The 15,094-nt window shown below is 32.8% G+C and overlaps 4 protein-coding genes across 7 annotated transcripts; 2 read left to right on the top strand and 2 right to left on the bottom strand.

The window, feature by feature from the left end:
- Positions 1-838: 838 nt before the first annotated feature.
- LOC106715285 (metaxin-2) lies at positions 839-7,617 on the bottom strand. Of its 4 annotated transcripts, XM_045682485.1 has the most exons (7): positions 7,437-7,617; positions 7,304-7,325; positions 6,333-6,439; positions 5,618-5,848; positions 4,972-5,148; positions 4,372-4,433; positions 4,042-4,238 (listed from the first exon to the last, which is right to left on the bottom strand). In XM_045682485.1, the coding sequence occupies exons 1-7, from the start codon at positions 7,437-7,439 to the stop codon at positions 4,079-4,081; spliced, it is 762 nt and encodes a 253-aa protein (XP_045538441.1). In that variant the 5' UTR covers positions 7,440-7,617; the 3' UTR covers positions 4,042-4,078. The 4 variants fall into 4 exon arrangements, with proteins under 4 accessions (XP_014364037.2, XP_045538441.1, XP_045538439.1 ...); XM_014508551.2 differs by lacking the exons at positions 4,042-4,238; positions 7,304-7,325 and adding an exon at positions 839-1,353 and having other exon boundaries at positions 7,437-7,614; XM_045682483.1 differs by lacking the exon at positions 7,304-7,325.
- A 1,232-nt stretch (positions 7,618-8,849) lies between these two features.
- LOC106715288 (RNA-binding protein 8A) lies at positions 8,850-10,168 on the top strand. Its single transcript, XM_014508556.2, has 5 exons — positions 8,850-9,047; positions 9,168-9,270; positions 9,357-9,474; positions 9,770-9,883; positions 9,962-10,168. The coding sequence occupies exons 1-5, from the start codon at positions 8,987-8,989 to the stop codon at positions 10,064-10,066; spliced, it is 501 nt and encodes a 166-aa protein (XP_014364042.1). The 5' UTR covers positions 8,850-8,986; the 3' UTR covers positions 10,067-10,168.
- Positions 10,169-10,989: 821 nt separating this feature from the next.
- LOC106715289 (60S ribosomal protein L23) lies at positions 10,990-12,348 on the bottom strand. The gene is made up of 4 exons (XM_014508557.2): positions 12,250-12,348; positions 11,974-12,057; positions 11,510-11,637; positions 10,990-11,210 (listed from the first exon to the last, which is right to left on the bottom strand). Exons 1-4 carry the CDS (start codon positions 12,260-12,262, stop codon positions 11,013-11,015), a joined length of 423 nt encoding a protein of 140 aa, XP_014364043.1. The 5' UTR covers positions 12,263-12,348; the 3' UTR covers positions 10,990-11,012.
- Positions 12,349-12,758: 410 nt separating this feature from the next.
- LOC106715287 (proteasome subunit beta type-4) lies at positions 12,759-15,020 on the top strand. The gene is made up of 5 exons (XM_014508554.2): positions 12,759-12,973; positions 13,059-13,271; positions 13,540-13,675; positions 14,142-14,287; positions 14,837-15,020. The coding sequence occupies exons 1-5, from the start codon at positions 12,840-12,842 to the stop codon at positions 14,994-14,996; spliced, it is 789 nt and encodes a 262-aa protein (XP_014364040.1). The 5' UTR covers positions 12,759-12,839; the 3' UTR covers positions 14,997-15,020.
- The last annotated feature ends 74 nt before the right edge of the window (positions 15,021-15,094 follow it).

Genomic DNA, 15,094 nt, shown 5'->3' with positions numbered 1-15,094 from the left:
CTAGTGAGAGACAATACCAGAGACAGTCCCACTCACACTGAAGAGGAATCCCCGATGGTTCGAAACTAGTCGTTGCCGACATCGCATAAATAGTGTGATTGAAGCCGTTTTATATTTAATCTAATTACTATACTATTTCTAGGTTTACTAAATAGTTAATAATAAATGGTAATACTATAATGAAACACTAACTTTACACTCGTCGAGGTAGAAATTAGATACTTTTAGGTTGGAATCTCGATATGAACTTTATTTATTAAGACATATATTTTTATAAAACTAAGCCAGCTATATGAAAATATATGTGTGGACGAAATTTAGTAAACAAACAAGTGCGAGTCTAAAAGACCGCTATTGGAAGTCCTTCGGAGCCGGACAATAACTTTGTTATCCAAGTCCGGACTGTAAATTTTAGATGCAAGTCTTATCGACATTTGCAGGAAACATCCCGTGAGTTTTCACTGCCAAAACGTCATCATCTCTTATTCTCTTTGAATCAGTGGAAATTCACTTATAATTAAAGTTCAACACACAAGGTTTTGCACCGTTTTACCGACATAGCGTCGGTAAAACGGTGCAAAACCTTACCGATCTTTACCAAATATTATTTTATTAATATCTAATTTTTCTATAACTATCTTTTATCTAAATTTAAATAAAATTAAACATTATTTTAGTAACATTTAGTCAACAATAATTGTGTTAATGTGATGTAATTGAACAATTGCACGCTTGATTACTTATTTAAAACAATCTTTTCACTTTGAAATTCGGACTTTTACAAAGATAATTCAAACTTTCATATAAAAAATAGAAAAAGCTAATTTGAAAAAACATCTGTATAACTCTATATTGCCATCTCTTTCATTATCTTTAGAAAAACAAAGATAAGAATAATATTCTTAAACATGTTACGTTGAAACTCAGAGTAAGTTCGTCGAATTAAATACTAAAATTAATAAATCCAGTCCAGCAGTCCAATCAATAGCTGAATTAGAACTGGAAAAAAGTACAGTTACACTGGAATGCACTGTATGGGATTACATTTTCCAATTTGTAATGCTAGATTCGATTGCTGAACAGAATTAATGTAAATTTTGCATTATCTAAAGACTGAATCTAGTTCAAAGTGTAAAGGGGGAAGATATGGGGGTTCAAGGACTTCTAAACACGGTAGATATGTCCTTGAAGACGTGGCGCTATGGCCGCTTGAAGTAGTGCTCGTCGATGCGTTTTGCGAGCGCCACCAGAGTGTCATGGCGGCGCACAATGTCCGCCAGCTTGCGACACGGCAGGCGGGTCGTGATTATTGTGAACACGTGACCGAACACCAGCGCGTCTAACTCTGTTGGCCTGTTAACATTTCACATTATTAATATCCACAACCAACTAATAATAACATACTGTTTAATTCAAATAAGACTAAGACTTAGGCCTTCCGAGTACAACGCAACGTAAATCTTTGAAAACCAAAGATTTTAGTCCCTTCGACTTACGCAATACAATGTCATACAGCAACACATCGCGCGTCACCGATCTCTGTAACTTTCAAGATGGCGGAGCAAATCTCTACCGAATAGACGACTCGCACGCAGCTCGATTCTCGCAAAGCAACTATATAATATTAGTTTTGATGACTTACGTTGCCTTGTGAACGAAAGGCCTAACTAAATTTTAATATATAATTATTTTAATATTAGATGGGCAATATACAGCAATAATATTGTTATTATGATACTATTATGGTAATTTTGTTAATATTTGTGCAATGTTGATGAGATTTTTACCAGTTTTACAGCTAAATAGGAAGGTTAAAGGAAAAGGAAAGGACGATAAAGTGCTTGGGATTCTGTTGTTATAGTTATTACTGAATACAAATATAAAGTAAAAGAAATTATGTAAAAATGTATAAACACACTTACGCAATAAGTTCTTTCAAAATATTCAAACTGTTTCGAAAACTAACTTTTGTAATAAACAAACACATTTAAAGGAATAATTGCATTTATCTTAAATACGAACGATGAATTTCAAAATAAAAAACGCAGACTATAACAATTAACAGTTTATCACGACACAATCCAAATAATATACATAAATATATTATATTTCGTAACGAATTTGGAAAAATTAAAAAGTTTTTTTTGGTTATTTTTTTCTAAATACAACATATTTTGCATTTCATTTTAAAGTAATTTTCAATAATTAATCAACTTCAGCAATTTCAACGCCGTTGCTGACAAGGACGTTCTTCTTACGCAAACAATCCATCAAATTCTCTATGGTTATTTCTTCGTTAATAGGACTGTTTGACGTACGTCTAGAACCTGAAATTTTACCGCCAGTTATTCTTTTAACAATCGTAATAACGAATTCAAAATTTAATTGCTTCTTTATTTAAAAAATATATATAACATAAAACCCTAACCTGGCAACGCGAGTGGCGATCGACAGATTTGTGTATTAACAGAAGTATCAGAAGACTTTCTTTCGTTCCTGTTAGTATCCAAATATTCATCAACATACTCTTTATTTTGACTGTCAAAATAAAAAAAAACATTACCGAAAATTTCAAAATGTGAAAAAAATATTTGCAACGATATCTACAATTATATTAATCAAGTTAATTACCTATAATCATCTTTCGTAAAATCATTATACTGTGTTAAATCGCAATCGTTAGAAACAGCTTCTATTAACAAATGTTTATCGGTCACTAGCCCATCACTATCAATAATATCTTCTTCATTTATAACCTGTATCAAATCTTCTCCATTATCTATAGAATAAGTCTGAGTAGTTAAATCATTTTCCTCAATTGTATCCAAATAATCATTAATATTGTCCAATGTTACGTAGTTTTCTTCCGTATTTAAAGCAGATATAACTTCAAAATCGTTCTTTTCAATGACGATAATTTCTTTTTCGGCAATAATTTTCTCAGTTTTCTTGACAATATCATCAACTACTTCATAAAGTAATTCATAATTATCATAGTTCGGATATTTGTAAGGTTCGTCATATCTACAAGTGACTTTACCTTCTTTGGATGTCATTATTATGATTTGTTTTGACGCAAAAGGTTTGAAGCCTGAATAAACATAAGTAGGTAACTTTTACATTTCAACGGGAGAAAAAAATTTAATACATACTGAATTTTGGGCACTACTAAATTGCTCATCGATAAACAAAACAAGGCAACACCAGTACTAAAGGATAATCTGTATTAAAATATTGTGTTGCCATTTATAATAATTAAACTTTTAAAGGATTATTTATTATTTGAAATTATTAACCAAATACCAATCGATTGTAAATTAAACTACGTTATAAATATAAAATAAAATAACCGAAAACATCTCTGGAATTAGCGAGAATATCGCGATTCGATCTCTTGATACACAACTTGGATCTCTTGATCCTCGTATTACTGCGAACAAGATTCAGTTCAGGAGACAGAGATCTTCGAAACGAGACCCGTGACGCTTGCTTCAATAAATATTCTTCTTGTGGCTAAACGACAAAATTTAAAACCTTTGTAAGCAACACAACTTAAGACCCGTAACCCATTGGGGTAGGTAGAGATCACAGACTTCCGTGTGGAAGTCGCCAGGATTGCGTCAAATGGAATACTCATCACAAATAGGTTATGTAAATAAAATAAAATAGGTTGCTGTATTTATTTTTTACAAAACTTCTGTCAACAGGATTATAAATCTAAATGTTGCTGTCTAATACTGCCATACTAACAGTTGTTTAATGCCCGGTTTACATTATGCCAGCACAGTAAGCCAGTAGTGCTCGAAATCATCTCTGGCATAATATAACCGCACTGACGCCAGTGAGCTTGCCAGTCATGGCTTGATATGAAGTTCTACTTTTTATACCAGTTCAGATATTCCAGTGTAACTGGCATAATGTAAACGGCCTGTAATGCTTACATAAACATTTACTATCGGTTTCTGAGACGAAACTCTCTGTAAAACTCATCTCTCATTATTTTTGACAAAACAGTGATAAGAATATGTTTTAAACGGGGATTTTGGTCTCAGAAACCCACGGTAAATGTAAATTTCTCTTAACTCACCGTTAATGGTATTTGCGTTAAATTAGTCATTCTCATGAGATGTTTCAGCAGGCAGCTTGTTATAGGTTTTATCATATTTATAGCTTTAGGGCCGGTGGCAGACAGGAGTGCCCTCATGTGACCGTATGCTAGGGCATCTAGAGGAGTTGGACTGGAGAGGAAAAGGTAAAATAGGAAAATGTTTGTGTATGATGACATATCTTTTAACTCTACCTACCTACTTTTACCTAATGCTGTATATTTTATCAATATTAATGATATATAAAATTTTACTTTGTACTTACGTTCCAAAGAAATAGTCCCGTTCGCCGAGACGTTGGCTCAAAGAATTGCAACACTGTTCAACCTGAAAAAGTGATGTAAAAATTAAAAAAAATACTTGTAGTGAGTAGTGTACCTACATGTATATTTGAGTAAAGAATATTTTTTTCTGACTATCGATATGACAAAAAACGAATGACAAAAAAAAACTTATTAAGTAGCTTATGTTCTTCCAGACCTATGATCTACATCTATGCCAAATTTCATCGAGATCGGTTCTGAAGATACCTTCAAACAAACATCCATTCATCTAAACATTTGCATTTATAATATTAGTATGAAGTAAGATTAGTAAATAAAATACACAGCTTGGACAAGTTTGTTACAAAGCATATTGTATTGATAATCTTTCCCATCTCACTAATATTATAAATGCGAATGTTGAGATGGATGGATATTTGTTTCTAGGTATCTCCAGAACGGGTGCATAGATCAAAATGAAATTTGACATAGATGTAGAGCACAATCTGGAAGAACACATAGGCCACTAATTAAGATTTTTTTACTTCCGCGCGGACGGAGTCGTGAGCGACAGCTAGTACACTATATATAAAATAACTTACATCAGCTAAAACTTGATCCAAAGTCTTGTCATACCAGTGCAATGCTTTCAATCGTTTTATGACGTTATTCCTCTTGGACCTCGTCTGCAGCCAGCCTAATGGCCAAGGGTACACGGAAGCATTTCGCACACGAGTCACCGCATTAAATGTATCATTATCCACCCATGATATGTACAGCTGTGGGGGGAGGTTAAAAATATTTAGATCACAAAACATAGATGGCATAGTTCACTTCAGCAGCACTGCTTCATCCTCAAGTATAGTACAAGATTGTTCAACCTTAAATTGTTACTCTACTTTTAAAAACCAAGACATGAAATAAGGAAAAATTTGTGCTAATAATTTAACATATTACTTTATGACTACTACAAAGAAATCAATTTAACTCCTACAAATAAGGGCCAATGTGCAAATTGACAATTTTACAGGAGAATCTCTCAAGGTTTCAATCATATAGGAAAATTGGTCTATGCGGTTGCATAGGCCCTTTTACTTCAGCAAAAAAAATAACATTTACACCTGTAAATGTGTATTTTTAGGGCATGTTGTTAACTAAACTAACTAGCTTTTAACACAAAAAGTATTTAAAAAAAAATTATCAATTTGTTACTTTGGCCCTTATACGTAGGACCCATCGTAATCATACCTCAGCATTAACGAGGACATTCGTGATAAGACTCATGTATGCTCTCATCTCAGCCTTTTCCTCAGTAGTCAAACGACCACATAATGATACACCTTTATTAGCCGCAAACTGCACAATAGGTTCCAATTCAGACACAACAAATGCACCGCACTTTATAAACGGTACTCGGCCGGACGGTGACATAAATTCCGCATTCCAACGCATCTCAACTTCAAATGGAAGGTTGCACATCTGTAATTAAATTATAAAGACATAAAAAGATCTAGTTTCTTTGACTGATTTTGTTAATAGTTCAAGGTGACAAATCTACAAGCGACCACATAGCATTGTTAAATAGCAGTCACTTCTGTCCTTACATCTTGCAATAAGATAAAAAGTTGTAGATGTGACAGTGGTAGAGCCAGCAAACAACATCTGTTGCATGAATGGGCTGGCTTAAACAGTAAAATACCCCAAATACCTAGAAGAAATGCATCATCTGATGAGTGCCATCTACCTGGAGCCTAATTTTTAGTCACCTTTTCCTTTTAAGGGAAATGTGAGGTAATTTGTTGAGGGAAAACGCATGGGAAGGGGAAGTCCCCTCCTTTGTCGATTAAAGGTAGGCATCTACAAATGCTGATGTCTTTAGGCAGCCATCATTTGCCACCTAATCTTATAACAGAACGATTCATTTTCTAACATGTAATGTTGTCATGAACTGCCATAACCTTACCTTTAAAAATGCTTGAACCGCAAGGCAACTAGCATTATCAGGTAGCAAAATTTGTTCCACTTCATATGGTTGAAATAGCTTGACATTGTCGGGCCATGGCTCTTGAGCTGTAATAAGGAAATTGAATATTTTCTTATCCAATACTTATGTACAAATAAGAACACAAAATGTTATTTACATAATCAAACAAAACTTAATTTAAACTACCAATGCATATGATCTCCAATTAGTAATAAAAAACATTTTTTCTAGAGAAAAAAACTTCCAAAAATATATTAGAAATTCAATTTAATATACAATTATTTTAATTTTATAATGATCTTGTCATAGATAGATTTTTTTGTAGAAATAAATACATTTTAACATTGCATCCCTGAACTTTATCAGCTAACAAAACCCAGGAAATAGTTCTGAATACCATAATGTCCAGTATTTTTGTTGTAAACCTTATACTTCTTATTACAAGAGATCATCCCAGGAATATTTCTTAAGCTAATGGGAATTAATAATAATTAAATTTGTATTCATTTTAAGTTTACCTTTGTTACTATTATCATTTATATTTTATAGAAAATATCAGTACATAACATAAAGTAAATAATGTTATAAGTTTAAGTTGTTAATACTTTTAAAAAGCTATATGAAAAGAAAATTCAATTTTCTCCTAACTCTTTTTCTCTTCACAATATGTAAACCTCATTAAACTACTCTTAACAAAGCTGTGACCGTAATTCAGGAAAGCAAAGATAATGATGTATTAATTATAGGTTATAAAAAAATCAATCCATGTTAAAGTAAAAATTAGTTTCTGTGTAAATTACAATATCCCGTAGCTTAGGGACTAAAGTAAATGTTTGAAAAGCACACACTAATTCGGGAATTTTGAATACCAAATACAAATGGGTCGACATCCATTTTCATATTTCAGGACGCAAATAATGTAGAGAGAATGATGTAACCTTAGCACTCACAGAGATATAGGGCACCCTGCATCTATAATTAAGCGATAGCGGTGTAAATAGCGAATAAAAATAGAAAACGCTTTAATTATGTAACTTCTTGTAAAATAAACTTTCATGTTATCGAAAAAATGTACTTTATTACCATTAAGTGAAGTCATTATGGAGTCCTTAAGAGACATCTCGGGCATTCCTTGATTAGTAATTTATACTTTACTATTTCTGATGGAGAATGAAGATATAAAATCAAAAACTAATTCAAATTTGAACTTGATTTCAATATTTTTTTGAACACATGACATGTGCTGTCATTTTTTAATTAATAGAGCGGTGACAAATATCGATGGTATCGTTGATTCTGAATGACGTTTTTGAATATAAAAACTAAACATCACAATTTTTGATAGAATTCAATGATAAAGAAAAAAACATTTCAATCTTGAAAATTTATGAGGTTTGCTGTTTTTCAAATATGCTATGACACACTAAGCCGCTAAACGGAGTTTCGCTGTCACTGTGACTACTTATAAAAAAAAATACAATTTACAAACACAAAACACTACCGCTTTTGTTCCTTAACTTTACGTGAACAGTATTCATATTTATTCATACTACCCAACCGATCATATCCACTACTAGCACCACCAAAACCACTAGTAAAAAGACATTATACTCATACCCATTTGAATAAGTTTAGTCATGTTATTCCCAACACAAGACACGTTATTGTTAAGTAAATTGATTCCAAAGGCAAATTCTTCATCAAAATAGTCGAAGGGTCTTTCTAGAGGTTCGTTTGTTCCATTTGTTAACAAAGTGGATTTTGATTGAATAAATTCGGTGTATCTTTCAATTATTATTTGGTCAACCTTTAAATTTGAAGTAGACGAGCTCCCGGTTGGTGGAGATTTTAGACCTAAATCTGAACAAAGATATTCAATATGTTTTATTTCATTCACTTCAGGTTTTACACTATCCAACATTTTTACAGTGTTATTGAATTTTGAATAATAATTAAATATCGACAATAATTTTAAATAATCATTTGAAATATGTCATCATACTTGGCATTTTTAATTTTCATAATGAACAATGACAGAATTTTACTTAGGGAATATTCTTTCCTCACTAAATCTGATTTATACATATATCCTACTAATAAGTTAAAAATGAATATATGTTTAAAAATGCGAAAGGTTAGATGGATAGACGGATGTTTATAAAGTAATTTAGTTTAGACATAGAACACATACTGAAAGAACACATAGGCTACCTATGATCCTGGAAATATGTACGGTTCCCATGGGTTACGAGATGCATTTGACATGTTTATTTAACGGTTCTTCACATCTTATTGAAATTTGCACACATAATCGGAACATAGTTTCGAGTAACACATGAGATAGTTTTTACCGTTTTTTATTTCTGCGCAGACGAAGTCGCGGGTAAAAGTTAGTATTTTCCTAAAAGTGCAATATTTCAGCTATCTACTCTTTATCTTTAATTCTCTTTTAGCTCATTCGAACTCTTTGATTTTAAAATAATGTTTGACACATGACATTTTGACACGCATCTTTTGCTCATCGTAATTGATTATTATAGTTGAAATATAATTAAAATTTAAAAATATTCCATAAACAGGTACATTTCAGTTAAAATAACATTTATTTGCATTTAGTAGTAGATTAATCTACCATGGCTGATGTATTAGACATTGAGAATTCCGAAGAATTTGAGGTGGACGAAGACGGTGAACGTAAGTGGCGTCACTGACAATTATTCATAAATATATAAGATACATTGAATTAAATTGGTTAAAATTTTATAATTGCACAAAGAACTCTGGAAAGATTTTATTAATAATGATTTATTGTAGAGGGAATTGCAAGACTCAAAGAGAAGGCGCGTAAACGTAAAGGTCGTGGATTTGGCAATGAAGGCGGTGGCGGCGGCGCAGCAGAGCGCGGGAATAGAGGAAGGTAATAAGAAATTGGATTAAAACAGAAAAAGTACATACAAATGTTTACTAAAATCATATTTATTTATGCCTGTACTTTTATTTTAGATATGATAGTTTAGCCCCAGAAGGTGATGGTAATACACCAGGTCCACAGAGATCAGTAGAGGGTTGGATATTGTTTGTCAGCAATGTGCATGAAGAAGCACAGGAGGAAGACATACAGGTAAAACTCTTTTCAAATATCTTGGTAGGCCAAGATCAACAAAGCACTGTACAGTGCCTTTCTTCCTTTCCTTGCCGTGCATCCTGCTGCAGCTAAAACTGTGCCCTGCGCAGCGATTCCGCGAAGTTAAGAGATATTTGAAAACATTTATATGTGTTATAATTAAAGTAATGGTGAATTTCCAAATATTAAACACCTGTGTAAATCTTGTTATCTCTATTTTTTCATAGAGATAGAGATATTTTTGTAGATGTGTTTCAGCAGTCTACATACAAAAAATTACTTTCTCTTTCAGAATCAGTTCTCTGAGTTTGGTGAGATTAAAAATATACATTTAAACTTGGATCGCCGTACTGGATTCTTAAAGGGATATGCTTTAGTAGAATATGAAACATACAAACAAGCTGCGGTAAGATCTATATCTACTTTTTAGTGGTAAGAACCAATTACCTGAGTAGTACAAATTATTTTTTTTTAAATATTACAGAGCGCCCGTGAGTCATTAGATGGAGCTGATATCTTGGGCCAGGCAATCTCAGTCGACTGGTGTTTTGTAAAGGGACCAACCAAAACCCACAAGAAGAGGCGATAAATATCTTCTATTTAATAAATAAATCATTAGAGTTATGTATTGCACTAAACATAAATATTTGAAACTTTTGCATTTCAATTGTAATACCAGATTCCTGTTATTTTTTTTAATAACAAACAGAGCAGAACATCAGATGAAAGTGTAACAAATATTCACTAAACAATGTATTAGTTATGAACAAACAGTGTACTTTTAACATTTTCATGTAAGTTGAATGTTCCTCATTTTTTTTATAGCTCTGTTATTTATAGTATAACAAATTACTTTGCATACTCTGTGTAATGTCTATTACTTAGGCATAAGGTAATATACATAAGTCTCTCATATATTTTGTTTTATTTCACTCCATGTGATAGGAATTCAATAAGATAAGAAACAACTGGATTGAATGGTGACAGTTCTTTTGTAGTTCACCATGCATAAAACTTGTGTTGGAAGTCTCGAAAAAAAAGCAATACTGCCCTTTGGTCTACTGGTACAATGCATGTTGTGCAAAGTACATCAATCAATATATAATGCACAAGAATTTAGATAATTGAGAAAAATGTAAATGTGAACTCTATTCAGGAGTCTGATCAAAACCTTAGTGATGATTTGTAAATGTTCCAGGGAAGAGAAACTGTACATGTCAACATGACAATTTTCTAAAGAAATGCTTTTTGAGGTCAAAGACGTACCATCAAATAATATTTACTTATATATTACCTACTTCACACTTTTTTTTTGTAATACAGTGAATTATGTGATCAGGGTCATGGCCAAAAAAATTGTCACATATACCATTGGTTTGTCATCTCTGGTGTAACTAACATATTTAATTTTCTGATTTTTTGTATGAAAGTGAACTTGCAGGGCAAGTCAGTATCACTAAATGTGTGAATGGATTATTACTTTATAAAGGAAAAAAAATAAAAGATTTGTAATTTTTCTTAAGTTTATATTATACTCAAGCTATTGAGCTTGCGTTTGAGGCGATACGGGGCCACAGATCAGCGCACTCTTTGGCAACAGGTCCGGTGATGGCTGAGCCTTTCATTTCTCCCTTGTTGTTCACTATGACGCCTGCATTATCTTCAAAATATATGAAAATTCCATCCCGCCTTCTAAACGGTTTCCGTTGCCTGATAACCACTGCCGGCATTACCTGAAATTTGTTTAGAGAAAATTGTCGTAGAAATTATAATAAAACATTACAAAATAATTAACAGAACATATATTTGCTTCAGTCAGCCAAGGTGTATCTACAGACCTTTTAGGGAGGTTCAGATATTGAATATAGCGAAACCTTTGGCATATCATCATATTTAGAACTTATATGAAAGATGTAGTTACAATTTATATCTAGTATATTATTAAAATTACCTAAAATCACTAATTAAAGCAACCAATCACAGCAGTTACAAATTATTTACATACAAAACAAAATGTCAACTTTATGTTTACCTTTTTCCTGAGTTCAGGTTTGCCTTTCTTGACAGTGGCTACAATCATGTCACCAGAGCCGGCAGCTGGGAGCCTGTTCAGGCGACCCTTGATACCTTGCACAGCAATCACATAGAGGTTCTTTGCTCCTGTAAACACACGTTAAAAATTTTGTGTGAAAAAATGTATTAACGCTTCTAAAAAGTTTACCATTTGACAATATTTTTAAAGATAGTACAATTGAAAAATTATCATTTGTATGCAAACAATGAAATGACATTATATTCATAAAATTCTTTTTCGAGCATGTTAACATGTGTTAATTATTGTAACTATAATTCTGCAGACTGAACAACCTCAGACACAGCCAAGGAAGAAATCATTATATTCATAAAATAATGTATGTTTGATCATCATCGGTGTGTTCAGACATTTCAATACCTAGTAATTATAGGTTATGAATACAAACAACTCGAAACATTTACCTGTGTTGTCGGCGCAGTTTATAACGGCACCCACTGGTAAACCCAGTGAGATACGGAACTTCGCTCCCGCGGAACCACCACGTCCTTAAAAATAAAAAATATGCACACTTTAACATCGTTCACTATAGCACTTTCAGTACGAAGAAAACATTTAGATACCAAAAATAAACGCGTATTATAGACTACGAACACATAAGGATAGTATGTCAACATCTTTAATTATAATTTTTCCTATAATAGGACTTGATTATAACGGATATTTTATAATTCACAAACCTCTCTTAGACATTTTGTTGTGTCACTTTTTAAAAGAGGGATTGAAAAGGATCGTGACAGAGATGAAGTTAGCATTCAGGGTTACCTATTAAAACGTCCTAATTCCCCCAACTTTATTTTCTAGAGTTGTCCGGTAAAAATATCCAACTGAAATAAGGTAAAACATTATTTATACCGTATTAGTTTTTTTATTATTTGTTCGTTTCTTTCTTGCTTTTTATATAATATTATAAAATTGTTAATTAATTATTTGCGATAGTTTTTTGTTTTCAGAATTTGGTTTATCGTGATTGTAAGCGGTTTTATAAAGTTCATGAAAGGGATGTGAGAAATGGTTAACTTCCCGAAATGTTTGGTTTGGTTCCCCATATTCTAGAGTGCTAATTATTTTAAGAGCTAGCTTTAAAAACTCAGCTTTATTTTATATTATCTTTGTCGCTCAAAAGTGTTTGTCATTTTTTGTTGTTATATACTCTGTGGTTTTCATTGTCATATTTCAATGCGGCTTGTCAATTGTCATTACAATACAAAATTTGTTAGAAAACTTTTTAACTCAACGCTTAATTACTTCCAGCTTAATATAATTAAATATGGCCTTTATGGGTGATATGATAAGTCCTTCGCCGTTATGGCAAAACGGGCCATCCCCCGGTGCTTTCTATAATTTCCCTGGAAATTCAAATCACGGACCTTTGAGCCACATTAACCAGGATTTTAGAGCCCAGTAAGAACAGTTACTGATTTTATGATTATATGCTTAGATACCATTAAATGTTTAATTAGATTAATATCTGATTTTATTGTTTCAGCTCAGCAGCTCCTATAACTACAACCACTACTGTAATTGGCATAAAATTTGACAAGGGATGTGTAATTGCGGCCGATACCCTTGGATCTTATGGCTCTCTCGCCAGATTCAGAGATTGTCCTCGCGTATTAAAGGTCAATGATCTTATACTTCTTGGTTCTGGTGGAGATTATGCTGATTATCAATATTTGAGGGATATCATAGAGCAGAAAATGTGAGTACAAGATTTTGAACAGTAAATAAATTGTTGTAGGGTTTTATTAAACTGATCTTCTATCAAACAATAAAAATATTCTTCATGATGCTTTGTGAGCCATTGTTTTAAGCCAGCTGAGTTGAGGGCACCAAGTGTTAATAATGAACATTGACTTCCACCCTTGATCTGTAAATTTGGAACTACAAATGTCAAGTATAACATAAGATGATTATGTATAGATTTTGTATCATAAAAATAAGTTGATCTCTCTATTATTTGTTCTCAGTATTGACGAGCAATGTATCGGAGATGGTCTGCAGCTGAAGCCCAAGTCACTGCACTGCTGGCTCACACGAGTCCTCTACAACAAGCGCAGCAAGATGGATCCTTTGTGGAGCAATTATGTTGTTGCTGGTATTCAGGTAATAAATACAATAGTTAAAATAGTTTACAATAGTTAGGGGTAATACAGTTTCATATTATAAAGCAATATTCTTTGTTTGATAAACTGAGGAGCAGCATTTTATGGCCTTAAGTAAAATTTAAGTAATTAAAACACAAAAATCTCACTAAAAGTTACTATATTAACCTAGAAAAAAAGAGTTTAGGTTATTGCTACTACTCCTTTATAGGTCTAGTGGTTCTGGTCAATACCATACATTTTATAAGTGAGTGTTTAGATGGATGGATGTTAGAAGGTATTTCCGGAATGGCACAATAGATCTTGATGAAATTTGGCCCAGATGTAGAACATAGCCTGGAAGAACTCATAGGCTACTTATTAAGTTACTTAATCCATGCGGTTGGAGTTGTGGGCAATATTAATAATTGTATTCAATAATTGTATAGTGTGAGTTAGTATTCAACTAAGTATGATTTCATATTTAGGATGGTGAGCCATTCCTTGGCGCTGTGGACAAATTAGGTACAGCATATGAAGATGCTGCCATTGCAACTGGAATGGGTGCATACATGGCAACACCTTTGCTGCGTGATGTGCTTGACAAGGGGCCTTTGAATGAAGAATCTGCTAAGTATGTATATCTATGTCTTTTTTATTGTTATGTATATATGCAAATTATTGCTGTTATCGATTAACTGCATTTGGGGAGTCTTTTAGGTTTAGATCAATAATTCGAGTCTTGAACATAACAAGTATTATGTCAATGTTAAAATGTGTTATAACTTATGTTTTTCTATTGGTAATTTTAAATGGTATATGTACTGAGGTAATTCAACACTAGTAAATGTATGATATGTAGACTGATCAAGTTTTTTTACACACTTTATGGTAATTAGATCATTCAAATAGAGGCCTAATTTGAGTTCTCTTTTCCTTTCCACCCTTTTCTTATAAGGAAATAATGAGAAGGGGAAGTTGATTTGACGCAGGAAATGCATAGAAAGGGGAAAGATACGCTTTATGTTGATTAGAGGTAGGTATCACATCTGAAATTGCGGATGTCTATGGACAGTGGTCGCTTCGCTATTTCAGCCAATTTAGGTGGCTGCTTACTCGTATGTCCCTTTATGATGTACAAAAACATATAGTAAGAAAATTATTTTTACTTTTAAATTTCCAGAGCATTAGCACGTAAATGTATGGAAGTGTTATACTATCGTGATGCACGCTCATTCCCGCGCTACCAGCTGGGTGTGGTGACCGCGGCCGGCGTGACTGTGGAAGAGCCCACAGAGATAGGCCAGAACTGGACCCTCGCACACATGATACATATGAAGTAAAAATTTTGGAATAAAAATAAATGATTTCTTTTTATACTTGTTTTATTTAACGAAAATAAATGAGTAGAAAATTTTATTTGTCTTATTCTTTGTGTCTA

The sequence above is a fragment of the Papilio machaon genome, chromosome 19, assembly GCF_912999745.1.
Source record: "Papilio machaon chromosome 19, ilPapMach1.1, whole genome shotgun sequence".
NCBI classification, from domain to species: Eukaryota; Metazoa; Arthropoda; class Insecta; order Lepidoptera; family Papilionidae; genus Papilio; species Papilio machaon.
The sequence above is the reverse complement of the archived record's forward strand: the minus strand, read 5'-3'. Positions and strand labels throughout refer to the sequence as shown.

Bases quoted from the DNA above. Each gene is read 5' to 3' on its own strand.
- LOC106715285 (XM_045682483.1), bottom strand. From the start codon at position 7,482: ATGCCCGAGATGTCTCTTAAGGACTCCATAATGACTTCACTTAATG. The intron at 6,440-7,436 runs GTAATAAAGTAC...TCCTTATTACAG, and splicing joins CATAATGACTTCACTTAATG to CTCAAGAGCCATGGCCCGAC. The intron at 4,434-4,971 runs GTAAGTTATTTT...TCACTTTTTCAG, and splicing joins TGGATCAAGTTTTAGCTGAT to GTTGAACAGTGTTGCAATTC.
- LOC106715288 (XM_014508556.2), top strand. From the start codon at position 8,987: ATGGCTGATGTATTAGACATTGAGAATTCCGAAGAATTTGAGGTGGAC. The intron at 9,475-9,769 runs GTAAAACTCTTT...TTTCTCTTTCAG, and splicing joins CACAGGAGGAAGACATACAG to AATCAGTTCTCTGAGTTTGG. The intron at 9,884-9,961 runs GTAAGATCTATA...TAAATATTACAG, and splicing joins AAACATACAAACAAGCTGCG to AGCGCCCGTGAGTCATTAGA.
- LOC106715289 (XM_014508557.2), bottom strand. The intron at 11,638-11,973 runs GTAAATGTTTCG...GTGTGTTTACAG, and splicing joins AAACTGCGCCGACAACACAG to GAGCAAAGAACCTCTATGTG. The intron at 11,211-11,509 runs GTAAACATAAAG...AACAAATTTCAG, and splicing joins AACCTGAACTCAGGAAAAAG to GTAATGCCGGCAGTGGTTAT.
- LOC106715287 (XM_014508554.2), top strand. From the start codon at position 12,840: ATGGCCTTTATGGGTGATATGATAAGTCCTTCGCCGTTATGGCAAAAC. The intron at 12,974-13,058 runs GTAAGAACAGTT...TTATTGTTTCAG, and splicing joins AACCAGGATTTTAGAGCCCA to CTCAGCAGCTCCTATAACTA. The intron at 14,288-14,836 runs GTATGTATATCT...TTAAATTTCCAG, and splicing joins TTGAATGAAGAATCTGCTAA to AGCATTAGCACGTAAATGTA.